At 35.3% G+C, this 27,028-nt stretch overlaps 1 protein-coding gene across 2 annotated transcripts in view; it reads left to right on the forward strand.

The window, feature by feature from the left end:
- Nucleotides 1-27,028, forward strand: part of STIM2 (stromal interaction molecule 2) — a 162,137-nt gene that overhangs the window by 97,453 nt on the left and 37,656 nt on the right. For both annotated transcript variants that reach the window (XM_081303153.1, XM_081303154.1), the window contains exon 3: nucleotides 1,925-2,039. In XM_081303153.1, coding sequence (XP_081159279.1) covers nucleotides 1,925-2,039 — 115 coding nt within the window. The remainder of the gene's footprint in view (nucleotides 1-1,924; nucleotides 2,040-27,028) is intronic.

Below are 27,028 nucleotides of genomic sequence, written 5' to 3' on the forward strand. Positions count from 1 at the left end.
ATATAAATGAAACACTTGCCATTTGTTCTAAGTGACTGGATCATTTCCAGAACATACTTCCTCTCTGCTTTGTCCATCATCATGATTTTTACTCTAGATTTTCCTAGATCAAAGCCAGTTATCTCTACTAGATCAGTCAGGAAGAATGGGAGGGATGAAAGGAGGAGTTGGAGCAATTAGATGCCTTTTAGTATAATTTTAAAAAGAAGCAGTTAGAAAAAAGGAGTAGGGCAATATTTAGAGCAACAGATATATAAATGCTAAAGTAATGTTTTGGATTAGTGCTATGGAAACCAATAGTGATGAAGGACCAGATGTTGAATTTCCAATCTCTTATGGAGAGGTATTATAAAATGCATGATTCAGGTGCTTTGAAAACATTGCCTGATTACTATAAAGGTAAGTGTGGCCACAGCCAGTTTCAGTATCTAGTGTAGACCAGAATCAGTACGATTGACACTAGTCTCTTGATCACATGTTAAATAGTTTGTTGATCTTAAAATCTTGTTTCTGTATTTGGTATTCAAGCACACTGAAGATCAGAAAAGTGAAATATTTGGTTGATATTATATCACTGCTAAATAGTTTAGTATAGAGCAACTCTAGTAAAAAGCAAAATCTCATCTTTTGTCTGAAGATGATGTTAATTGTCAGTGTAAAGTCAGAAATATATGCCTCTGAAATGGGGCTGTGGGGGATTTTCACTTTCTGCATTTTAGATTTCTGAAATAATCCTTATGTTTTTGGAATCAGAAAAAAATCAATTTAAGTGTTAATAAAACAATAATGAAACAAGAATATCAGAAATATTGAGGTTGAAAGAACATGGAAAAAAATATCAGTTTTATATAATTAAAGGCTTTTTAGGGAGGAGTATCAGGATATAAGCTTTAAAGATTGTCAGGGAAAAGATTTATAAATGATATGTAAGCCATAAAAAAAGAATTTGCTTTTGATTTGTTAGACAGTGGGAAACAATTAAAGAAGTAACGTAGAACTGGTTAGTTCTTGTAAGGATAATTTTATTACTTTCTTTGTGTATACACACACCCACATACTTTTTATTTTTATTTTTTGGTGGTGGTGGGGTACCAGGGATTGAACTCAGGGTCACTTAACTACTGAGCCACATCCCCAGCTCTATTTTGTATTTTATTTAGATACAGGGTCTCACTGAGTTCCTTAGGAACTCACTGAATTGCTGCAGCTGTCTTTGAACTTGTAATCCTCCTGCCTAAGCCTCCTGAGGTGCTGGGATTACAGGCGTGGGTCACTGTCTGGCTCTGTATATATTTTAAAGTAAGACTAATAGAGGGTATACTTCAGTTTTGTAAAAATACATTAGTTCTGCACATTGTAACCAAATGCCCTTAAGTTATAAGCAATATTTTAAAAGGAAAACAGAAATATGATGCAGTAATTGAAAGATTGGTATTATGTTTTAAAACATTCTCTTGTAAAAATGTATTATGCTCTTGAGTATAACTGCTACTTGGGTTGGAATCTGAATTCTGCTGTTCATTATTTCAACCGTATTATTTAATCTCTCAAATTATTTAATTTGGGCATATTATTTACTCCCTTTCAGCCTTGGTTTCTCATCTGTGTCTTAAAGAAAAATAATATTTTTCTTATAAGATTGTCATAAAGCTTAATGACCCTATGTATATGTATGTGTGTTTTAGGTGTATAGACATACATACTTGTTATGTAATTTCTACTTGGTAAATAATGAATGTTCAATACGTACTTAACACTGATATTTTTATTGGATAATTAGTAAGAGGCACTTCACAAAATATATATAACAAATAGGTATCAAAAATATACCAGTTATTATCTGAGAAATAGCCATATAAGATTTTTTAAATCAAAACTAAATTAGTTAATTTTAGTCTATTTAACAGTGTTTTCTTTTCTCTAGTTTATCAGAGAAGATATGAAATATAAAGATGCTACTAATAAACACAGTCATCTGCACAGAGAAGATAAGCATATAACTGTTGAGGATTTATGGAAACGATGGAAAACATCAGAAGGTAAGATTGTTGTAGTGATTGTGATCTCTTCTCTTCTGCACTTCTGCCCTGCTTAGCTGTTGATAATTCACTAATTGCATATGGTTTTACAAAAAATTTAAAGTAATATTTATGTGAAAACACTTAACATTTTAGTAACTATTCCAGTTTTTATTCTGAAAAGTGACTTTTATCTTAGATTTATTAAGCATCAGGCTGTTTTCAGATAATTTGTTACTTTATACCAAAATGAATAAGATAGATAATATATGCCCAGGAGCTTAAAGTTCTGAAACATTGTTTCAGCTACTAAATTGCATTATTTAAAAGTTGTATCAAATAAAATAGTATAACTGTTAGCTTTTTTTTATCACTGACTAAAATGCCCAAGAGGAACAACTTAGAGCAGGAAAAGCTTATTTTGGTTCATGGTCTCAGAGGTTTACTCCATGATAGGCCAACTCCATTGATCTGCACTCAAGATGAGGCAGAACATCATGGTAGAAGGGTGTGCTAGAGCCCTGTTCACCTTGTGGCAGCAGGGAAGCAGGGTAAGGGAAAGGGGCTGCAGTAAGATGAACCCTTTCGGTGTATTTCCCAGGGACCCACCTCCTTGGGCTCTCCAAAGGGCTTGGACTGTCCTGCACTTTTAATCTTGCCTATTGTGCTCTTGGCCCACCTGCCTACTGCTACCATCCAGTCAGCCCATTCAAACTATTATGGACTGATTAGGTTATAGCTCTCGTAATATGATCTTTTACCATTCCTGCATTTACAGAGGAGCTTTTGTGTGACACCTCATATCCAAACCATCACACACTTTCCCTGGTCTTTAAAAGCTCATGTCCGTCTTACAATGTGAAATGCATTTATTTATCTCCAGGAGTCCCATAATCTTAAGAGTTTTAGCATTGCCCAAAAGTCCAAGTTACATATATCCAATATACAGTGGTACAGAGTACATATTTCCATTTTAAAAGGGAGGAATAGGGACAGAGAGAGAAGGGATGGATCAAAACAAAACTAAAACCCAACTAGGCAAACGGATCCTTTTATTCCATCTATAGTTTCTAGGACAAAAGGCAAATAAATGTGCTCCCCAAACGGAGCACCTTTAATCTTGCCTTTTGTGCTCTTGGCCTCTCCCTTAGCCTGATTCTCTCTTAATCCAGCAGCTTTTCTTCAGCAAACAGTCCACTTTACTGGTACCTCTTATTCTAGGATCTCCATTCCAGCTTTGGCTTTACCTTCACAGCTTTACATATCATCCTCTCACATTGAGATTCTGACCTTGCTATACTTTGTCTGGCTTCCTAAGCCTTTCTTTGAAATTTTGATGGAAACCTCCATGATCCCTTAGCTCCATATGCCTACATTCCTGCAGAATGAGCACCATGGGGACGATGCCAAGGTCTGCTGACAGCTTGAAGACTAAATAGCCAGGCCTCCTTGGACAAATGCCGCAGTGGCCTCTGAGTACGTAGGTGGCTGAGCATAGTGAAACAACTTCCTAGGTTCCCCTGTGCAGGCATGGTGCCCCCCAGCATCTTTTTTACAGGAATTTTCCCTTCTATATTCTGAGCCTATAATAGGTGTGGTCTTATAAATTCCTGAGATGCCCTCAAACCAGCTCTCCTATTGTCTCTGCATGAAGCACTTAGCACCTCTTAGTGGCTATAATGTCTTTAAAAATCACACTCTTCTTGACCACAGTTTTACATTCACTCTTCTGGTCAAACTATAAGTTTTTAAAACCCTTTAGCTCTGCTTTTTGATCATGATTCTCACAGTAAACCTAGCTAAAAGCTACCAGCAAAACCCATGCCACTGACTCAATTCTGTGCTGCCTGGATATTTTTCTGCCAGATTAATTAGTCCAAATTTAGTCTTATACGAAGTCTCAGGACATGAGCAAAACAGATCTAAGTTCTTTATCGGAATGTAGTATGAATGGCCTGTAGCCCAATTCCAAGTAGAGTCATATTCAATTGTAGGGCTGTACTGTTTACTGATCCCAAAGAAAGAATTTGTAGGACTCAATAGAGAGATTTGAGAAATTTTATTATTCATGCATTCCTCTATGGTGGCAGCCAGAATTACAGTGGAGGGTCCTACCATCCTATAAGCAGAAGGAATATAAGGGGTAGGTCGCATGCTCACTGTGCAGGTGGAGTTCTTCAGATGTCTTATGAGTACAGTCTTTTACTTTATAACCATAGTCACTCTGCTTTGATTCTCACCTAAAGATTGGAGATAAAGGAAGTGGGCAACTCTCCCTTTCCATTTTCTTCTTTATTCTTTATTCTTTAGAGTCCTCCTTATTTCAGTCTTTCCTAGACACTGATTAGTATTTAACCCAACACCTGTTCCCTTCCCCTATTTCCTTAATTATCATATTCTTTAGAGTCATTCTTATCTCAGCACAAGCTTTCCTAGACTCTGATTAATGTTTCTCTAAAATTCCATTCCTTTAGTGTCTTAAAAGCCCCTTAAGGGTCCTCACAGTCACATACTGCCGCTTGTCTTCTGTGAAGCCCTTGTGGTAGGGATTTGAAGGCACATTGCATTCATATTCTACAGTACAAACAGCATGAACCCATCAGCAGCCATGCTAAGGTTATGAAGATAACATATAAGGTATAGTAGTTCTATGCTGAGGGAAAGGAGGATAACCACTTAGGAGTATATCAATTGAAACAGCATCAATAGCATTAATTTGTTGAGGCACTTGGTTTAAAGCATTAGTAATATTGTATTCATTATTAGTTGTATGTACTTTTTTTTTTTTTTTTGAGAAAAAGGAAAAAAATTTATTGCTTTGCTAGCAAAGGAGAAACACAGGGACTCCTGTCCCAAAGGCTGTAAGTCTGTCCATCAGTAGGAACTGGGTGCTTTTACAAAAGGTGACTCAAAGGCTACCAGTTATATATACTTAACATTCTGTTCCTAAGACTGTATGTACTACACATTGTGCAGCCATAATTATATATAGTGCCATTTTGTTTTAAAAACCATCTTTCTTTTGTGAGTAGTTTTTCCTCATTTAACAAGGCTATGCTATGTTTCATCTGATGAAGAGCTGTTGAGCAGTGTGGGAGGTTAGAGCCAGTACCTGAGATTCCACATCAATCACTGCATCTGGTAGGGAAAGAACAGCTTACGAGTAGACTCACCAGTAGGCACGGTGCTGTATTGTGTGACATATCTTTATGCTCTCCCAGTTCCTACGTGTATATGGTAGAAGAATGAGAACTTAGACTAGGACACAAGGCAGGTACATTGTCCTTTCCAGTGGTAAGGTAGGTAAGGCCATCCATAGGGCCCACATATCTACAGTACACACCATGATCATATTGGTGACATAAAGGAAAGCTGTCTTTTTAACTGTAATTTGAATTGCTACCTTCCATGAAGGCCCATTCCATTTACTCAGGTACTGAAGAGACATGTAATGTTTCTCTAATTAAAGCAAAGTTTTATTTAGTAGCCATTTGGTGGGTGAGTGTCTTTAGTCTGGTTTTGTGTTATTCAAGTTCATTCCATTGCATTTACAAGTTGGGCTATCCAGGGAAGTCTGTGTGCTGTTATCACAGGGAATTCTGAGCAGATCCAACATTTGGTCTGGGTAGCATGATAGGTACCTTCTATTGCCCAGTCCAGGAATAGGTTACTTGTTGATGACCTATGGAGAATATGACAGGGGTATAATAGGCACCAGTAATCATAAATCAGCTCTGTGAAACAGTATACAATGTTAGAATGTTGCCTATACTGTAGGCTTGCCTGGACAGCTGTACCATACCAACCTTTGCACTGCAGGGATAGAGAGAGAATAAGACACCTCTAGAGTACAAAACTGCCATAAGCTGATAAAAAGTGTTCCTTGGGTGCTGACACCCAAGAGTAGCATTACATGTAATTGTGAGGGCCAGGTTCCCAACACAGTAGGCTTTACTTGTAAATTTTGACATCCTTTCTCCCCTCAAGTGGTCAGTAAGGCAAATCACTGGGGGCTACTTATACATCCCCCATGGGGTCAACTCATGCTTCTTGTCTCCAAAGTGATGTATTGAAGAGCTGGTAACAGTAGGTAGTTACTTTTGTCCTAGACTGGTTTAAGTGTTCTTTATCTGTAACCTTAATGCTATTGAACATGGGCAAGATAACAGAAATATCCATGGTTGGCTTTTCCATGTGAAGGCAAATGGGTCTTGACTCTTAGCAGCTGTATCTATGCTAAAGAAGGTATTAGCAAAGGTCTAGCACATGGTTCTAGTTGCCAGTTGAGTGCTAAGCTCATTTAGAATGATGGCTATATTGGGAATGGCTGCATAAAGTGGAGGGATCATCTTATTTAATGCCCTGTAGTCCACTGTCAAGTTCTGCTTGTCTTTCTTATTGTTCACACAGAGAGTTAAAAGTACTGTGGATTAAGCAAATTTTATTTACTTTAGCTAGTTTATATATGGTCTCCATTAATTCTTGATGGCTACTGAGGAGCTGATATTGTTTGGTGGCAATAATTCAGGGATATAGGCAAAATGGCAGGGTGGTAGCTGAGTGTGGTGGCACACACCTGTAATCCCAGTGGCTCAGGAGGCTGAACCAGGAGGATCACACATTCAAAGCCAGCCTCAGCAACATAACAAGGCCCTAAGCAACTCAGTGAGACCCTGTCTCAAAATAAAAAATAAAAAGGGCTATGGATGTGGTTCAGTGGTTAAGCCTCCCTGGGTTCAATTTCTGGTGTCAAAAAAAAAAAAAAAAAACCCAAACAAAAATAGCAGGGGGGTGTTCAGCATGTCTTTTAATATTGGCTTTACAGCTGACACATGCTTAATCTCCTAATAACACAAACAGAACTCCCCCACAAGACATCAGCACCTATTATATATTAAGGAGCTGGAGTTGGTAGTGGGTGGATGGAAGGTATCCATCCATGCTGTAATGTTAACATTATGTCTTGGACCCTAACTGTCCCCTAAACCCCATATCCAACAACAGCAGTTAACTTGCCTGAGAGTTTATTAGGTTTGCCATATATCAGTGTACATTCAGCTCCTTTGTCCACCAGTTCTTGCTCTGAATATTTCTTGAAAACCAATGTGTTGCCAGTTTTGTGAATGGTCTCTGATCCGGAGATGGGGACCTCTGAAACTTGACCTACCCCCTAATTGTCGCACAACCATAGGCTCAAAGATTTCTCAAGGGGGACTGTGGACTCTGCTTCCATTACATCTTCTAATAGGAGAGGCTTGTCTTTGTCTCTTTTTGAAGAAGTCCAGTCTACCTTTTCCTTATTGACAGGTAATGGATGAAACCTCTTGGGCTTTAGCAATTGCTTTTTATACCTACCAATAGTAGTGAGGCATTAGGTTGTTTATCTATTTTCCTTTCATTCATTCCTTCTGCAATCAAGTCTCCCCACTTCAGTCTATGATAGACTCAAAGAGGTCCTTCTGCTTTGGGCTTTTTTTCAGACTCCCATTTTCTCCTATAATCTTTCTGTCTCTGCTAGATCTGCTGTCACATTGTACTGCTTGCTGGAGTGACTGCCCTGTTAATAGGGATAATATTGATTATCTGGCACCATAAATAGATGGAGGGGCCACATGTAACACTGCATTCCTAATCCTGACAGTAAAAATAGTCTGTTTCTCGGAAAGGCTACATATAAATAGTTTGTTTTATTTCCATTTCCCACAAATAGCTCTATATTTTTCCATACCATAGGTGTCCAGGTGCCTCTAGGCACCTGGAACATCTCCCATATATTGTGAGTGGTGAAAAGCTTCCAAGCTAGTAATGACCCTGCAGTATCATCAGCAGTACTGGTGTAAAGCCGCTGACGTAAAGCAGGGTGAGCAGTTTCTGAAGCCACTTTAGAACTATAGTTCTATATCATCCCCTCTGCTCCATCATCCTGCAAGTGGAGCAACCATGCCAGTATATGTTCTTTCATTTTCTGCTTGAACTTGGACTCCAGTTTCACCATCTCTGTGAGAGGATAGGGTCTTCTGGCAGTATGTATATCTCTCTCTGGAGTGGGGAACAGGTCTGGATCTGCCCACTCAGGCCACTCCTGCTGGGTCTTTAACTTTTGTATCATTGCTGATCTAGTTTCCATTATATCATCACCCTCCACCTCAACTTCTGAGTCACTAGAAATAATAGACTCTGTGAGTGGATCCCGTCTGAAAGTCCTAGTTTTCACTGACTCCCTGATATGGACTATGCACTTGTGGTGATCCTTCAGTTTAGCAAAGCAGCATGTCATAACCTGCAGACACACATCTGTTAATTTTAAGTCAAACGGCACATCCCTGCTTCAACCTGCTCTAAACAGGCTCCTCTTTCTAGTGTCCATTCTTCCTGTACTCTAGGAATTTAGCCTGAGTTACTAACTCCCTTTATCTGGCTAACTTTAATGCACAAAGCAGTGGCCATGCCAGTGCTGCCATGAATTCTCCGTTTCCTTTTACTTTGCATGGCTACTTTGGATGCTGTTTCCAATATTCTCAGCAATCCCTCTGGGGTTTTCAGGGTGTTCTCGTACTCATGTGGTAGTCCCCATCCCTCTAATAGGGAATCCCCCTCGAACCATATCAAGGCTTATGGCCAGCTTGGGATTTCCCCATGTTCTTTCCCAACTCCGCAGTAAACTCAACATGTTCCTCTTTGGGATCCTGCCAGCTACACCAGTTGTTCAATCCCAGGGCTGCAAATACCCCAGCATACTATCTACTGAGCCCACAGAAAGAACTTTAAGAACTCAACAGAGAAGTTTTGGACATTTTATTTTTCATGTAGTCCTCTGCAGTGGCAGACTGGATTACAAGTGAGGGCTGCACTGCTTCTATAAGCAGAGGAAATATATGAGCTAGGTTGCATGCTCGCTGCATAGGTGCAATTCTTCAAATGTTTTATGAGTAGTCTTTCACTTTTCATTTTATGAGTAGTCTTTCACTTTTCAACCACGCTGCTTTGATCCTTACCTAAAGATTGGAGATAAGGGAAGGGTCCAACTTCACCTCTCCATTTTCTTCATTATTACATTCTTTAGAGTCCTACTTATCTCATTGCAAACTTTCCTACTATTTCTACTACTAGAAATAGGAAACTGAAATGTCCAGTAAGCTTAGATTTTTTTTTTTAGTATCAGAGTCAATCAAGATATCCTGCTAGTGCTCTTTAGGATTTGGGAATATGATGCATTGAATGGAATCTGCTTAACTCTGCTTTGAAAAGGAATACGAATTTGACAGTTTGACTCTTCTCCTATGGCCTGGTTCAGTTACCATCATCTGTGGCCTGGATAATTGCAGTAGCTGCCTAATTGGTCTTCCTGTGTATGGTTGGGAAGGTTTAAATGTACTCTTTTCTTTTCATATTTTCAATAATTTTAGTCATTAAAATGAGCTGACAATGTATAGATTAACAAGGAAAAAAGCAAAGAGATCTTTTAATATGCTTAAGCACAGTAGCCATATATAAGATATGGGACTCATAGAGGGGTAAGATGGCTGAATTTTATTTAGAGCTAAATGAAAGAATAGAGTAGTGGGCTTCTTGGAAAAAATGAGGTAGACCAAACTGGCAGCACAGGAGAATATTTGTCTTGTTGTACAGATGAATTCTTCCAGGTAACAGACTCTCTCTGGGCCACCTGTCTGATACCTCATCTCTTATTTCTCCAAAAACAGTATTTCTGGTACCCGCCTCCTGCCCCACACAAAAATGTATTTCCTAGAGAGAAAGGTAGATGTCAGATAGAAATGCCTCTTTCTGCATGTGTTATTTATTTTACTGATGTGGGCTTCTTTTTACAAAAAGACAGCTTTTCACAGCCATTCCTGTGTCTGCAGAAGTTTTTAGTTTCTAAGAATAACCAACTTGAAATTTGTCAAGGAAATGTATTTAAGGTGTTATACTTGTACTGTGCTGTAGCCTGCTCTTCACCAGGAAAGGTATTCTACTCAAAATAGAAATATGATCTGTTCAAACCCATGTAGCATCACAGGTGTTTACAAAGACCTGCCACATGCTCTGTCTTCTCCTCCCAGCTCTCTCATCTTTCTCTTCTCTTCTCTTAATCCATCTCCTTCATTCACTGCTTCATCCAAGCTGGATTTCTTGCTGCTCTACAAATGTTGGAATGGTGGTGTCCTCATCTGCATAAAATCTATATCAAGGAAGTTCTTTCTGTAAGGTCTACCCTGATTACTCTTTTTAAAATAAGCAAACCACACCCCATTTTTACTCTTTTTTTCTCCTTAGCACTTATGACCCTTCTTACTCAGCTTTATGCTCGCCTTCTAAGATACTATAGAACTGACCTATTCGTCACATTTGTTTTCTTTCTGCCCACTTCCTATGTAAACCTTAGAGAGCAGGGTCGTTTTAAAACAATTTTTAAATGTATTCTTTTTAGCTATACATGTTAGTAGAATGCATTTTAACATATCATACACACATGGAGTATAACTTCCCATTTTTGTGATTATATATGACGTGGAGTTACATTGCTCATGTATTCATATATGAACATAGGAAAGTTATGTCCAATTCATTATACTGTCTTTCCCATTCCCATCCCCTCTTTCTTCCCTCCAGTCCTCTCTGTCCAATCTGGTGAACAGCCCCTGCACCCCCTTGTTGTGAGTCAGCATCTGCATATCAGGGAAAGCATTTGGCCTTTGGGCTTTTGGATTTTTGGGATGAGCTTATTTCACATACCATGATACTCTCGAGTTCCATCCATTTACCAGCAAATGCCATAATCTTATTCTTCTTTATGGTTGAGTAATATTCCACTGTGTGTATGTATCACATTTTCTTTATTCATTCATCTGTTGAAGGACACCTAGGCTGGTTCCATAGCTTAGCTATTGTGAATCAAGCTGCTGTAAACATTGATGTGGCTGCATCAGTATAGCAGGCTGATTTTGAGTCATTTGGGTATATACTGAGGAGTGGGATAACTAGGTCAGATGGTGTGGTTCCATTCCAAGTTTTCTGAGAAAACTCCATACTTCTTTACAGAGTGGTTGCACCAATTTGTAGTCCCACCAGCAATGTTTGAGAGTAACTTCCCCCATATCCTCATCAACATTTATTGTTACTTGTAGTGTTGATAATTGCCATACTGACTGGAGTGAGATGAAATATCAGTGTAGTTTTAATTTGCATATCTCTAATTGCTAGTGATATTAAACATTTTTCATATATTTGTTGACCGATTATATTTCTTCTTCTTTGAAGTGTCTGTTCAGTTCCTTTGCACATTTATTAATTGCATTTTGTTTTTTTGTTTTTTGGTGTTAAGTTTTTTGAGTTGTTTATGTATCCTGGAGATTAATGCTCTTTCTGTGGTGCTGGTGGCAAAGATTTTCTCTCATTCTGTAGGCTCTCTCTCTTCACATTATTGTTTTTTTTTGCTGTGGAGAAACTTTTTAGTTTGATACCACCCCTTTTTTGATTCTTGATTTTATTTCTTGCATTTTAGGAATTCGTTTCCTAAGCCTACATGATGGAGATTTGATCCTACTTTTTCTTCTAGTAGGTGCAGGTGTCTGGAGTAATGACTAGGTCCTTGATCCACTTTGAGTTGAGTTTTGTTCAGGGTGAGAGATAGGGATCTAATTTCATCTTATTATATACGGATTTCCAGTTTTCCCAACACCATTTGTTGAAAAGGCTATCTTTTCTCCAATGTATGTTATGGTGCCTTTATCTAGTATGAGATAACTGTATGCATGTGGGTTTGTCTCTGTGTCTTCTATTCTGTACCATTGGTCTTCATGTCTGTTTTGGTGCCAATACCATGCTATTTTTGTTACTGTAGCTCTAGTATAATTTAAGGTCTGGTATTGTGATGCCTCCTGAGAGCAGGGATCTTTGTCTATTTTGTTTATTACTATATCATCACATAAGGGAACTCTGACCTTCAAGTTTTTGGTCTTACTGTTGAGATCTCTTGTGATCCTGGAGAACGTTTGTAGGTTGGTTTTTAAGCTTAAGAGCTTTTCAAGTGAATAGCCTCTTCTACTTCTTTTTCTCTAGATATTCTTCTTAATTTAAGATATTACTTGAGATATTAAGATATTACTTGTGATAGCAAGATGTCCCCCCAAGTCCATCTGTGGTCCTAAGTTATCTACTCCTTTTCTCCTAGTTCCAGTCTCCCACCTATCCTAAGTGGTCTAGGACTGGGAGTAGCAGAGGCAGGGCTTCTACTAGCACAGTTGCATGGAAGGGAAGGAAAAAGATTCAAGCAGCATAAACCTCCCTAAGAAGCTTTATAGTGACAACTGATTTTCCCAACCCATTTCAGACTTTGTTTATTAAAGGGGTCATTTTAGGTGGGGCACTGTTGCTAGAGCAGTGGTGGGACATAGCACGCAAAATGTCCAGGGCTCTGCTCTATGTTTTGTTTCTGTTTAAGATGTCTCTTGGAAAACAAGTGATTCTTCTGAAAAAGTTTGAGATTACTAAAGAGGAGATTTGAATGAACCTTGAATAATGATCTATAACTCAAGGTTGTTTAGTTGAATGTATACCAAAACATATGTGTACAACACATGTACATATATACACATTCATTCTTTGCCCCAAAATGCTGTTTCTCCAGTGGCAATTCATAACTTTTTTATTCTGATATTCAGTAAATATTTGTTGAATTAATGAAATTATAATTCCTTTTGAACATTGAATGCTCCATAATCCAATACATTAAATATTTTGACTGTAGTCATCTCTGTTATAATGTAATACATGTATTCCTAAACAACTTTTGCAAAATTATGAATTTAATATGACAAGAGTTTAGGGAAGAATATGGATGAAACAGACTACTCAAAACCTATGCATCTTTGTAACCAGTGTACTAACAGTACTAATGAAAATACTAGTACATGTAAAAAGAAATTTTAAATTCCTAACCAATAAATAGTACAGTAGATATAGGAATTTACATTAGAAATAATAAACGAAGATAACTTAATGGAAAGGGGTACTATGTTAGGTAGACTTAAAATTGTTAAAAAAAATAAATCAATAAAAGGAAGAGAAGGACAAAGTTCATGAAGATGAGAACTGAGCAAAAAGCATTTCCAAGACAGAGGCTATGACTGAATTGATCTAAGAGAATGGAGAGAATGGTCTCATCTTGCCAGGTTGATGGTTAGTATACTTTGTATCAATATGCTGTTTCTTGGTGATATGCAATGATATAGTATTTGGAAAAGTCCCATGCAAAATGATGGGACTTGTATATTGGCATGGTCCCTAATTACCAATTGCACATAAGCTAATTCATGTTATAGAAACATGTTTAGTAGAATGGCATATTTGTAGTGTGCTAAGCAGGCGTTGTATTGGATCCCAGGTATTAACTATGACTTTAAGATGGATGTGACTTGGAAAGATAAAATAAGCAAATAATGGCAATATAAGGCAATATGTGCAATAATAGAAGTAAGTTTAGAGTAGGAGGTACTTAACTAAAGGGAGTGATTAAATTTCTTGTAAAATTATGTTCAGAAGGTATGTCTGGTGCGGACTAAAGAATGACCAGGAGTTCTCAAATGATAGATAAGGAGGTATACCATAAACTGCAGTACCTTTATAACTTCTTTAGTTACCTGAATATTCACTAGAAGTGGGAGTAGAAGTGGCATTCTGTAGAATGTATGTGGACTTCCAAACTATATAATTTTAAATCCTGTCTCTTTTTTAAAAAAACATTAGTACTGAGCACATTTAAAAATTTACTTAAACTGGGCCCGGTGGCATTTGCCTGTAATCCTAGCAGCTTGGGAGGCTGAGGCAGGAGGATCATGAGTTCAAAGCCAGCCTCAGCAAAAGGGAGGTGCTAAGCAAATCAGTGAGACCCTATCTCTGAATAAAATATAAAAAGGGCTGGGGACATGTCTCAGTAGTCGAGTACCCCTGAGTTCAGTTCCCAGTACACCCCCACCTCAAAAAAATTCACTTAAAAATGTGATTCTTATGTGATGTAAATGTCTAATGTACTGAAAGTGCTTGGCACACCTGATAGGTACTTAGAAAATGTTGATTTCTCTTTAATAATATTGTATAAGTAAAAATGTTCGGCCATATTTAAAATTTTATAATATTTTTTATTTGGTCTCATAATATTCATATTTACCATCATAGTGTGCAAATGATGGTGAAATGTACTTAGTTTTTCTTTTAGAATGTTGTACACTGTGAAAAAGAAAAATTGTGTTATGCAGAAGTTGATTCTGACTTCAACTAGAAAAATTTCAACAGTGAAATCCTGTCTCTTTTAAAAACATTAGTACTGAGTACATTTAAAAATTTACTTAAGCTGGGCCTGTTGGCACTTGCCTGTAATCCCAGCAGTTTGGGACACATATTTTGTGTGTGCAGAGAAAGTTTGATCAAGTTGCACATGGGGACAGTCTAACACTAATGAAAGCCATTTAATAAACTACTATTAGATTTCATAAAGATTGTGATAAATTCTGCAAGTTGCAAGAATTACTAGATATAATTAAATTGTAGTCAGGTATCTAATGAAGAAAAATGTAGATAGAAAATTATTGATTGTATACAAAATTTGGGGAGTAGAAATAGATAAATTGATTAAATAATGTTTCAAAACCAGAAACTCACTGAGTTAGTTATAGAATATGGTTCTATACCTTGAGATAATCTTTGTATCCTGCTCAGCACAGATCTTATTCTACCTAAAGACACTGTGTAATTTGAGACTTTACAAATTGAATAGCTATTTGAAAGTATAGGAAAGTGATTTTTTTTTCTTCTAAAGGATTAGAATTCTAAAGGAACTGAAATAATCTGAGAGAAGAGAAGATATAGGCATTTAGTAATGGTTGTTTTCAAGTGTATACAAAGCCTAGCCAGAGAGAAAATAAGCAAATATATTTTAAACATGACATAAAAGGGAATGTAAAGGAAAATAAATTCCTGACCATGGATATTAAATTCCTAAAAGTAAGGGGGAATCATAAATATTTTCTTTATATAGCTTCTTTATATTTATAAGGTTTTTCTTCTGTGGGTGAAATATAGGTAGATTTTGAAATGTTGATAAAATCTACCAACTTATTGTTGGTTTTTATGTAGAATTAAAAAAGGTAAGTGAATCAGGTTATATTGTTTAGTATTATCCATAGAGTAACTCAGAACAAAAGCTTTGCAGATTATCAGGTAACATTATGTTTATGGATCCAACAACAAAGTTTTTATTTGTGGATGTAATATGCATAACCAGTCACTAGAGGAATATAAGAAAGTGTAAGATAACATCTTTCTCCTGAAGGAGTTTAACAGTATTTTGCTCATATACAGATGAAAAGTTAAGTGGAAATCCAATATGGTTTGATTAAATACTCTGTAAGTAGTACTATTTTAGGATTTTAAGAGAATGGGCAGGTTTATTATGTGGAAGACTTCATTGGGGGAGATGGCTTCTTAATAAGATTTTCAAAAATATAAAATTTTCTTAGAAATGAGAAAGGGATATATACAAGTTAGGAATTAACACAAGTAAGTGAGTAAGTGTATTTTCTAAATTCTTCAAATAAGCATAATTTACAAATCAAAAATGTAATAATTTTTTAGTATATGTGAGATGATAAGTGCTGTTTTTATATCTGTCTTTTGCTATTAACATATAGTGCTGGGCTGGGGTTGTGGCTCAGTGGTAGAGCGCTTGTCTAGCATGTGCGAGGCACTGGGTTCGATTCTCAGTGCTACATATAAATAAGTAAATAAAATAAAGGCCCAAGAACAACTAATAAAATATTTAAAAAAAACATAGTTCTTAATCTTTCTGGATCTTAGTTCTGTCATCTGTTAAATGGGAGTGAAAATTGTCTATCACTTAAGATTGTTGAGACGAAAATGAATGTGTTCATGTAAAATGTTTGAAACAGTGCCTAGCACAAAGCAAACGAATACGTGTTTTATTGTATTTTTTGTAAGAAAAATGTGATCCATAGTGCTGAAAAGAGGTCTCCAAGTTGGGCATTAGTGATGGGTCAGAGATGGGGGAACAAGACTGTGTTTTAACCTGATGTGCTGCTCCAAGGATGGCAAGTAAGATTCTACTCAATCCATGGTGGTTGCCTAGAGCACTCTATTAAAAGAAGCTTGGTTTGTGTCTGTCTCAGAAGGAAAGAAGGATATCATTGTAGCAGTTACTGATTAGCAGTATTTACTGTGTATGTGTGTGTGGGGAGGTTGTAGGAGGCTTAGCATTTTAATCATCATTGTAGTAAATATTGGGATCTATTGCATTTCCTGTTGTAGAAAGCCTTGCAATACAGAATTGTTATAGGAAGATGCATTTATTTTATGCAGGAAGATTAGCATTTAGCTTAATGTGATGTGGACTTGAATGGAAAGAGCAAAACATTCTGAATTCTGAGAAATATTTTAAAGGAACTGTTGGATTAACTTTTCCTCTGTTTAGAATAAATTCCAGTTTTTATTTTTTCTCTTTGTGATTTTGGACCCATTGAACTTGAAAGGGTTTGTTTAACTTGTGCATACAGTTAACATTTTTTTATTGTTATTAATTGCTTATGAGCAAGACATTGTTCTAGATGCTAAGGATACAGAATGTGTCCCCTATCTTTGACCTGTCCACAATCTGATAATGGAGAAAGATCTATTAACAAGTAATCAAGGGATATGCTATGATCTGTAATTGAGATTATATAGAAGGAACTGGAATAATAAAAGGGAAGCACATCTGTCTGTCTTGAGAATTAAAAGAGGATTGCATTTATCTTACCATGGGACATTTATTTTCATCTCTTGTCACCCCTTTAGTGGGAAACAATCTGTTAGATTAATAGCTCTGAGAGTATTTGTAAAATAATACAACACATTTAAAACACAAAAGTACTTACTATGCTACAAATGCCTGTGCTACAAATTTTAACACTTGTCACCTTCCATAGAAGACTTAACAGTTTTAAGAGAAGCTCCTGTTATGCTAAGAGCCAGTAAATAGAGATATTGGGTTTTCATTATTCACAGAAGCAGTTTATACACAAGGGGAGGCATGTTCTTGAGGTGGAGTCTAGTGTTTAGAATGACAAATGTCATCATATGCACCACTACAAAAAGTCTTTTGTAGTTGAAGTTTCTTCTATGTTAAAAATAGGTGTCACAAACATGTGGTTCATTTACTCTATCAAGCAACATTTAAGGGAGCTTGGGGCGCGGGTTGCTAAAAATGTATTGTAAATATTTTTTGATTTATTTGCACATGAGGTAACCACTGTTCTACATTAATCAGAATTGCTTTTTGTACCTCATACTAAGTGTATACTTGATTCCTTTATAATCAAACAGCTCTCTTTATATTACAAATTTATTTAAATGAGTTCAGAGCATTCACAGTAAGTTTCTGATCTGTGTTAATCATGATCCCATGTTAGTATTTCAATGTCTTTTCCTTTTCATTTCATATGTACCCAGGACTGTTTTGGTTTTATGTTTTCTTCTTTCCTTTTTCTTAAAATGTTGATATTATTTCTTTTACTTGAGGACACATGAATTTTGGGTTATTTGCACTACTGATGTGCCAGTATTAACAATACCTTTTTAATTTGTTGAAGACACTTAACTTTTTTTTTAATAGTGATGATTGAGCCCAGGAGCACTCTACCACTGAACTACATCTGCACTCTTTTTAATTTTTTTTTTAATTTAAATTTTGAGATGACAGGGTCTTGCTAAGTTATTGAGCCTGGCCTTAAACTTGTGATCTTCCTGTCTGAAACTCCTGAGTAGTGTAGTAGTATAGTAGTCATAGTATAGTAGTAGGCCTATACTATGACACCAGCCCAAGTGCCTTTTTAAATAGATCATTCTTTGTTTTATTTTGAAGTAGAGAATACCTCTCAGAAGAGGATGGAGAGATCATCTGCTTCTCATATACATCTCATTGTGCTTTAGAAAATTTGACAATTTCTATTCTGTAGGCACGTATGAAGTAAACATGTTTTGAACCTCATTTTTCTCATATAAGAAGTTTACCAGTATATTAGTCATCATATGAGGATTTCTTATGATTTAAGGAAGCACTATTTTAAGATTGATTGTGAATTTGCCTTATTATTATTTGCCTAATACACCTGAATTATTCTACATTTCTCCTCTGCTGTGTTCACAGACTCAAGGGATACCTCAAGTTTGGAGTACAATAACAGAACCTTCTGCAGAAGGTAAAAATGAGGACTGTCCAATTTTCACTGTTTGTGATGGACTATCTAGAAAACAGCAGGCTTTTTTGAACATCATGTTGTTCTTTCCTTCCTTTCCTTAATTTCCCCAACAGTTGAGAATCAGTTGCATATGGATGTATGTTCAATTTTGCTTTATCAGCTCTTGGTTTGGAAAAGGGATGAGTAGAAGGAACTCTGGATACGGTCCTGGATGTTCAAATGTATGTTTTTGTAGGAGATTCCATATATTAAATTCTGTTTTACATGGGACATACATTTACTTCCAGTGACAAATCCTCTGAGAGGGAAATGAGGAAAACCACCCCATTTACAATAGCCTCAAAAAAAAACAAAGGTTTTCTTTTCTTTCTTTTTTTTTTTTTTAATCTTCTCTTTTCAAACAGCTCTTAGGGTTACTTAGGTTCCACTAAATGTTACTTAGCATATTTGGATTCAACTGTAATAGAAATAAAATAAATAATAATAAAAGTAAAAATTTAAAGGTATTAGATAGGTTCTTCAGTTTGAATACAGCCTTGGCTTGTTTCTAAAAATTAACATTTTAATTATTCTGAAATGTATATTTATATACACATATTATATATAAATATATGGTTCAGAGGAAATGAATGATGAAAAAGTAGGATAAATCACATAGCAGTTTTGTATACTTTATATTTTAAAATCTTTTTTTAACTCTATGGATGGTTAGTCTGGATGGAATAAAACACATGAAACTTATATTGTTTAATTTTCTCATCTAGTTTTATATTTTAAAGGTAAGATTATCTACAGTAGGAGGTCCTCAGCAAGCAGTTCTCTAACACTTGTATAGTCCTTTGTTTCTCTCTTTGCTTCAGAATGAATTCTTTCAGAATGTTGGAAATAATGAACCATTTAGATACTTTTTATTTTGTAATGTTTGTAAGTAGACACTTAAATTACTAGTTTGAATTTTGAATCTAGATTAGTCTGAAAAAGTGAAATAGCAAGTATCAATATCTCATGGAAAGAAATTTAGTGTTTATTTCCATCATGAAATTTTTTTACCATGTAATTGCATAAAAATAAAGTATAAAACAGGTGTTTATCACTATAGTTAAGAGCTATTCAAGGGCATATTCTAAAATAAAATGAACAATGTAGAGTTTGTGATTCACTCACATAAAGTTATAATAGTTAAAGTCATGAATTTATAATAATGTCCATCATATTCCAAAGTACATGTATGAAGACACGAATTGGTATGAATATACTTTGTATACAACCAGAGATATGAAAAATTGTGCTCTATATGTGGAATAAGTATTGTAATGCATTCTGCTGTCATATATAAATAAAAAAAAATAATTAGAAAAAAGTCATGAATTGAAAGTTTACTAAAAGAAAGGGAAAGAGACAAGCCTTGGGAAATGCTGGCATAAGGCAAAGGCAAAAGATTGACTAATGAAATCAGTAATGGCTATTAGAGACATGGAAGGAAAATCAAGAAGGTGATACCACCAAAGTCTAGAGGAGAGTTTTTAGGCAAGGATAGATGATTGAATAGTTGAGGGCATAGTGTGTCATTTTGCAAACTATCTACCAAGAGTCCTCAGGAAGAATATTCCTTTTAGATCTCACTAATAACAATGTATGTGAGTACAAGTATTCCTGAGAAGAAACTTTGTGTTTATGTTGTGAATTCCATGACTAACTTTGTTTCCTTCTTTGCTTACCGTTTTTAGCTATGATTAAGGATCTCTTATATTTTGTACATGCTCTTAACTCAGCTTCCATTTGTTTTCCTTGTCTATCAATATCTTTCATCATTTTTCTCTTTAGAATGTATAAATCTTTGTAAGGAATTTCTTTTCTTCTCCCTATCCACAACTTCCCTCCTTCCTAATAGTGGAGGAAATGGAGAGGAAAGACAAAAAGTGGTTAGTAATTGGATATTGAGAAATAGGATATGTGGGGGTAAAAACACATCAAGATTGGACAAGAAGGTCACTGATTAAACTTTAAGAAATTAATTTAAACATTGGTATGGGGAATGAAGTCATACACACACACACACACACACACACACACACAGAAAACCTTAAGAATGATCTAAGTGTAAGTAGTGCAGGTGCCCATCAATAGATGCATGGATAAGCAAAATGTGGAATATAGTACAATAAAAATATTAAGTGCTATGAATCTTAAAAAGGAAGAATATTTTGACATTGCAACATGGATGAACAAATACTGCATGATTCTGCTTGTGTGAGGTACTTAGAGTAGTTAAAATCATAGCCATAGGAAATAGAATGGTGGTTGTCAGGGATGGAGGGAAGGGAGAATTAGAGTTATGTAATGGGTAAATCATAAATTTCACTTTTTCAAGATGAAAAAAGGTGAATCATGGTGAAAGTTGCACAACAATATGGATATACTTGATTATACACTTAAAAGAGTGAAGGTGGAAAATTTTATATTATGTGTATTTTTATCATAATGAAACAGATTTAAAAGAGAGTATATAAAGTAGCAACAATGGGTAATATCCTACTTAAGAAATAGACAAGAAAATGAAAGGAAATCAAATAGTAGTTACAAATAGGTAATATGATCAAGTAAAACATTTTCTTAGAAACTGGTAGATATGACTGTGCTTATAAGAAAAAGGAAGGCATTTGACATGTGTTTTAAGTTGAACATATTAAAAAAATTTCAATTCAACAAGTACATTTTGAACATCTACTCTGTATAAAAGGTGGTCTTAATACTTCTTTCCATTTCACATCAGTATCAATTTCTTCATGGGTAATTGTCTTGGTTCATAAATTGACAAGATTTTTTGTTAGGTTAATAAAAAATGAACTTAAATTGCTCAGACAGTCAAGAAACATTAAAAAATAATTTTTCATTGATGAATGGAGAGTGGTGGCAGTGACTCACAGGTATCTCACTGACCATTTTCAAATCCTTTTTAGAATCCATTTCCAATGAAAAATTCCAATGACAGTCCTTGTCAAATACCTTGAACTTTCTGGAAGGTGATGTAGGTGTGATGGGAAAAGAGGAATGGAGGGGTAAGTATTTAGAGAGGAGGTCAAAGAAATTCTTAACTTATAAATTGGCTTATGCATTTGTTTGGTTTTTGAATTATGTGTTGTAAGCATGTAGTATTCTAATGTTATTATTTTCCATGTTTTGACCAGTAGTACCAAATATTTTGTGGCAGAGTTTTAATGATAGTGCTACAGTTCTCCTACAGTGAATGATAGTAGGTTTTTGTGTACTAACTGTATATGCACTGATCCAGACACTGTGACCTTAGCAAAGGTAAGCATAACCCAGATTGCAGTGTGAGATAGTTAAAGATTGATCTGCTTTGGTAGTTGTCTGAATTGCTTTCATCTCTTTTTTAACAAGCATGCTTAATTGCATGAATCTGACCATGACACTAGACTGTATTCTCTCTTAGATGCGTAACTGGAAGCTTTGAAAGAGAGAAGGTTAAGTTTTAAGTTAGTGTATTTTAGGACTAGGTCTAGATTCTTTGAATGGTTTTTAAAAATTCCTAAAGAAATAATCACACTGGTTTCCAACGGAATCTGTACTGTGTTAAGTACTGGAAGCTGTATATATCACAAAACTGAATGCTTAATAAGCTATTCAGCACACTTTGTTGAGTAGCCTTGAATTATAGATTTATATGCCTTCTTTTTTACTATAGAACTTTATTTTAAAATTTATCTGATTGTACATTTTAATAAGTGTCATTCCCCTGACCTCCCTGCCCTAGGACACTAGGGGTGCTTTTCACTAACTGGGTGTGATTCCTTTTTATTTTTAATTTTGAGACAGGGTCTTGCTAAATTACTCAGGCTGGCTTTAAACTTGTGTTCTTAGAGCCTCCCAAGTCACTGGGATTACAGGCATGTGCCACCACACCTGGCAAACTTTTTTTTTTTTTTTAAAGTGGCAAAAGATAGTGGTTCAAATTACCTCAAGTGATGAGAAATTTTAAGAATACTGATCACCAGTAATTTGATTTATTGCAAGTGACAAAAATCAGAATCACTTGCTCCATTCATTCATTAAGAATTTATTTAGTTTTTTCTGTGAAATAAGCATTTTTATAGATTTGATGTATGATATATTAAACAAAATACACATTTTGTCCTCATGGAGTTAATATCTTTTAGGGAGACAGTTAAAAAGTTTGCACATGTGTGCAGGTACAAACACACAAAACTGCTGGTAAGTTATAAGGACAGTGAGTGACCAGTTAGGGCAAGGGCTATTTAAATTATATATATGATCAAGGAAGTACTCCCAAAGAAGTTATTTGTGGTTGTAGACATGGTTGATAATAGAAAGTGAACCAGGGGAAATCTGGGTGAAGTATATTCTATGTTTAGCGACCAGCTAGGTTAAGGCTGGAATGATCTCAGAAGTATTTTGGGGACTGCAAGAAGGCTAGAATAGGTAGAAGGTCGTGAGGGATGGGGAGATTGGTGGGAGATAAATAAGATCAGGAAGATAGACAGGATCAGATCTCATAGAAACCTGTAGAGCACAGTGAGAATGGGACTTATTTTAAGTATAATGTAAGTATATTCTAAGTAAAACTGCATTTAGGAGTTTTGAGAAAAGTAGTAAAGTCATTTATTTTTTTGAAAAGAGTACTATAGTTACTATAGTTACCATGTGCACTCTTAGGGAATGGCTGTAGAGTAGAAGGGGGAGACTTGTTGAAGTTCTTGCAGTGAACTGGAGAGAGGTGATGTGATCTGGTGAAGGGGAGGTGCCAGAGGGTATGATTCATGATGTATTTTGAAGGAACCTTTGGCAGAATTTGCTGTAGGATTACACTTAGGATATTGTGGGGAACAGGGACAGTAATAAAGGATGATTCCTAGGTTTTGTCTACCTTTGGTATTAGAATTTGGTGGGCTGATTAAGGATAAAAATTCTGAATAGGCTCATGGGAGATTGTTTGATGATGCAAAGAGGTAAAGACTGAGGGCTATGAACTCAAGAAACAGAGAAGGATCCAGGAGAGAAGACTAAGAAGAAATGACCAGGGAGAACCAAGAGGACTTGGGGGCCTAGAAGCTTAGTGAAGAAAATGTTTTAAGAAAGAGAGCACACCTGTGTCAAATGCTCTGGAAAGAAGTTCAGATGAGTTGATGACAGTGACCTCATCATTGGATAGGCAGAGTAGAGGTAAAGGTTGTTGGTAGTCTTGACAAAAACAGTTTTAGTGTACTCATGAAGTGAAGGTCTGATTGGATTGGATTCAAGAGGAAGTAAAGACAGTAAATGTTGTTGACTTTCAAAAGGAGTATTCATTTTCAAAAGTGAATTTTAATACCTGCAGGTAGATGTGATGTGAAGAAAGCTATTTTATATTTTAAAAATAGGAGGTTTTACAGTGTGTTTATATATTAATAGAATAATCCAGTAAAGAAATAATTGATCAAGTAGCAGATCAAGCTATCCTTATTTAATAGGAAAGTGCTGGTATCTGGTCAGTGACTTAATCCACTCTGGCTGGTGTCTGTCTCCCTCCCCTCCCCCCCCCCTCTCAGAATTTTATTGTCTCCTGCTATTTCCTAGAGGCTAGCTCTATGGCTGTTGGCAGTTGTAGGCTCTCCTTTTTCTGGGATCATGACCAAAAACAAATAGGAGTCTTACCTACTTGTTCTAGTTAGAAAAAATGCCAGAAAGTAACTGGCTTAGGTCCCATGTGGTCAAAACTAGTTTTATCACTCTGACCTTTACAGTAAGGTAATTCTTGTGATTAAGAAGCTAGTCTCAGAAGAAGGCAAAAAGAGAAGGGTACCTAGTAGTCAGTCAGCCACCACAGGTTGATGAGCAAGAGAAACTAGACTGTGAGAAGAGCAGATAGAGGAAAACTTTGGTTATTCCAGATTCAGGCGTGTGTGGGTCTGGCAGCATACATAGTACACATGATATAAAATACAGTTATTCTTTCAGAATAATCTGATATGTTCCTGACACTTACAATTCAAAACTTTTGGACTATAAATAGATTTTTTTTTCTTCTGGACTTCTCTTAGACCCACTCTGAATTTTATGATAATTGAGTATATCATTTCCCAAATTGATGTATTATTAAATCCCATTTTGGTAGTTTACTGAAGTGAGCTAAGATAACTCCTCACAACTGAAAACTTTCAAAAATTTCCTGGCTAGTATATTCATATTTTCACTCCTGCCTGGTACTTTCTACTTTGACCAAGTGAAAGCTTGACTGAGTTTACTTAGAATCAATATACATATCTGTACTGAGAAAAATGAACCATTGGTATTTTTGAAAGTATCATTGGAAGAAGAGAAAAGTGAATTTGAGGTGGCAAAACTTACTTGCTGACTTAGTGTGGTAATCTTGAGAAAGAGATGCCTTCCAAATATCTGCAAATCCAGGGAATGAGTGTTTCTTGGCATATGATCTCTATACAGTCCTCAAAAGCAAATATTTATTAATTTGTCACATTAGTAATCAGCAAGAATATAAACTATTTTTATACTTTGAAGCATAAGAATGTAGAAGATTTGTGTAGTACTGTGTTTTCATGCTGTACTAGATTGGCATTTGGGTTATTGGTGAATTTTTGCTACAAGAGGCTTTCTCTCAAGAGGGAAAAGGTACAACTGTAAAATTAGAGAGTCAGTAATAATAATAATTAAGGTTTATAAAGGCATCCAGAGAATTATCTAGGAAAGTTTTCTATAATGAAATTATAAAAAATTTTATTAAATTATAAATAGGTATAGGTAATTCCTTGCTATTATCAAATCTAGGAAAAACAACACGGTGTGTCTTAGATTATACTTGTATAGTTGATAGTACTGTTTTCATGTTTTATATTTGTTAATAGAAGTCTTGATTAGAATTTTCTCAAAAACTAATTCATTGTCCCTGAACATTTTTTCACTTTTCTTTTTATTAATAGGAAGGCAGGATCAGAATTCTAAAAAATCAAGTTGGTTCAATATTGATATTAGTTTAGACTGAAGGCATGTGTAAACTGAAAATAATAACTTTTGTGTTTATCTTATGTAATATAAAATTTTGTTTACTTTACAAGTGAATTGGTTAGGCAGGATTTAGAGATCATTTTTATTATTTTTAGTTTATTGACACTTTCATTACAAGTATTTTGCATGGAATATCAAATACAAGAAGGGCAATTCTCAATTTATAATTAAGAAGGATTCTGAATTCAATTATTTGATAAAAACTTGTTGATTTGTCTTCTACACTATTTAACTAGAGTAAACAGAATTACTTTCTTTTACGTTAATACAGCTGAGAGCCTGAGAAAAAATTAAAATTGAGTATTTCTGGTTCTGGGAAGTACATAAGTTGCAAGACAACAAACATAAAAGAACAGAGCTGGGAATTATTGAGTAAATATTTTAAAAGGCAGAAATAATCTGAAACAGGTTGAAAGGATATTGTTTTCAACTCCAACTCATAAAAAAGTTGAGTAATAATAAAGATCACCATGTTCCTAAAAAGGCTTCTAAAATTTCCGATTATTTCCAATTGCAAAGTCAAGAAAATAATCAGTTTTCTTTAATGTTAGTTTTTTAAAATATCAAGTATTTTTATGGTCTTTTGCTAGATTAACATTATAACTCCATACTAGAAATTTTCTAATATTGTGTATCTTTTCAACTTTTTACTGCATGTCAAGCAAGAAGTAAACATAATATGGATTCTGAGGCCTCTCGTCTTTTTAATTATTGATATCTAGTGACCCTTTCCTAAGAAGACCAATATCTCAGAGTGAGTGAGAGCATGAAGTTTGTCTGCCTGTATTCAAGCCTTTGTGTAACACCTACAAAACTTGTAACCTTGGGCAAGTAACTCTTTGTCCTCAACTTTCTCCATTTGTAAAATGCAGCTAGTAACAGCATTCATTTTAGAGGATTGTATTAAGGATTAAATGAGTAAGTAAGTAGATAGAGCTTAGAATAGTGCTTGATAGCTAATAACTAAGAAGGCTGAAAATTTTGTGTTCTAAATTATAATTTCTTAACTGAAAGGGAGTTCAAATTTAAAGAAAAGTTGCAGAACCAGAACAAAGAACTTCCATATGCACTTTTTTCAGATCCTGATCCCACCCATTTCATTTTTGATATATGCGCATGCTTAGACCCACGGTATGTATTTTGAGATGGATGGACAGTCACAGAAATGATTATTTTCATTACATCTTTTTTTGTGGCGTGTAATGTGAATTTGTTTTGATACCAGCTGTGTTACCTTGGTAACCTGATGAAGATATGTCTGTTATGTTTCAGTAACTCTAAAGTTACTTTTATTCCCTTTTGTAATTAATTCATATATATATATATATATATATATATATATATATATATATATATATGTTTTTTTAGAGAGATATTTGAAGACTGTATAAAAAAAGTCACGTTCTTCATATTACTTTCACCCACTAACTTTAGCATCCATAGATCCTTCTTGCTTCAATTAATTATTATTTTGGGGGCTGGGATTGTAGTTCAGTGTTAAAGCACTTGCCTAGCATGTTTGAGGCACTGGGTTTGATTCTTAGCACTGCACATAAAGAAATAAAAATAAAGGTCCATCATTTAAAAAAATTCTTATTTTGGTGATTGCCAAGTGATAGTTTTTTTGAATTCCATCATTCCTTCTGTTTATTAATTGGCATTCTACTGTAAGAGATTCAACAGATTTATTTGTAACATTCTGTCTTATGAAAGTAGTAG

The sequence above is a fragment of the Spermophilus citellus genome (assembly GCF_964194105.1).
Source record: "Spermophilus citellus genome assembly, chromosome: 8".
Taxonomy (NCBI): Eukaryota; Metazoa; Chordata; class Mammalia; order Rodentia; family Sciuridae; genus Spermophilus; species Spermophilus citellus.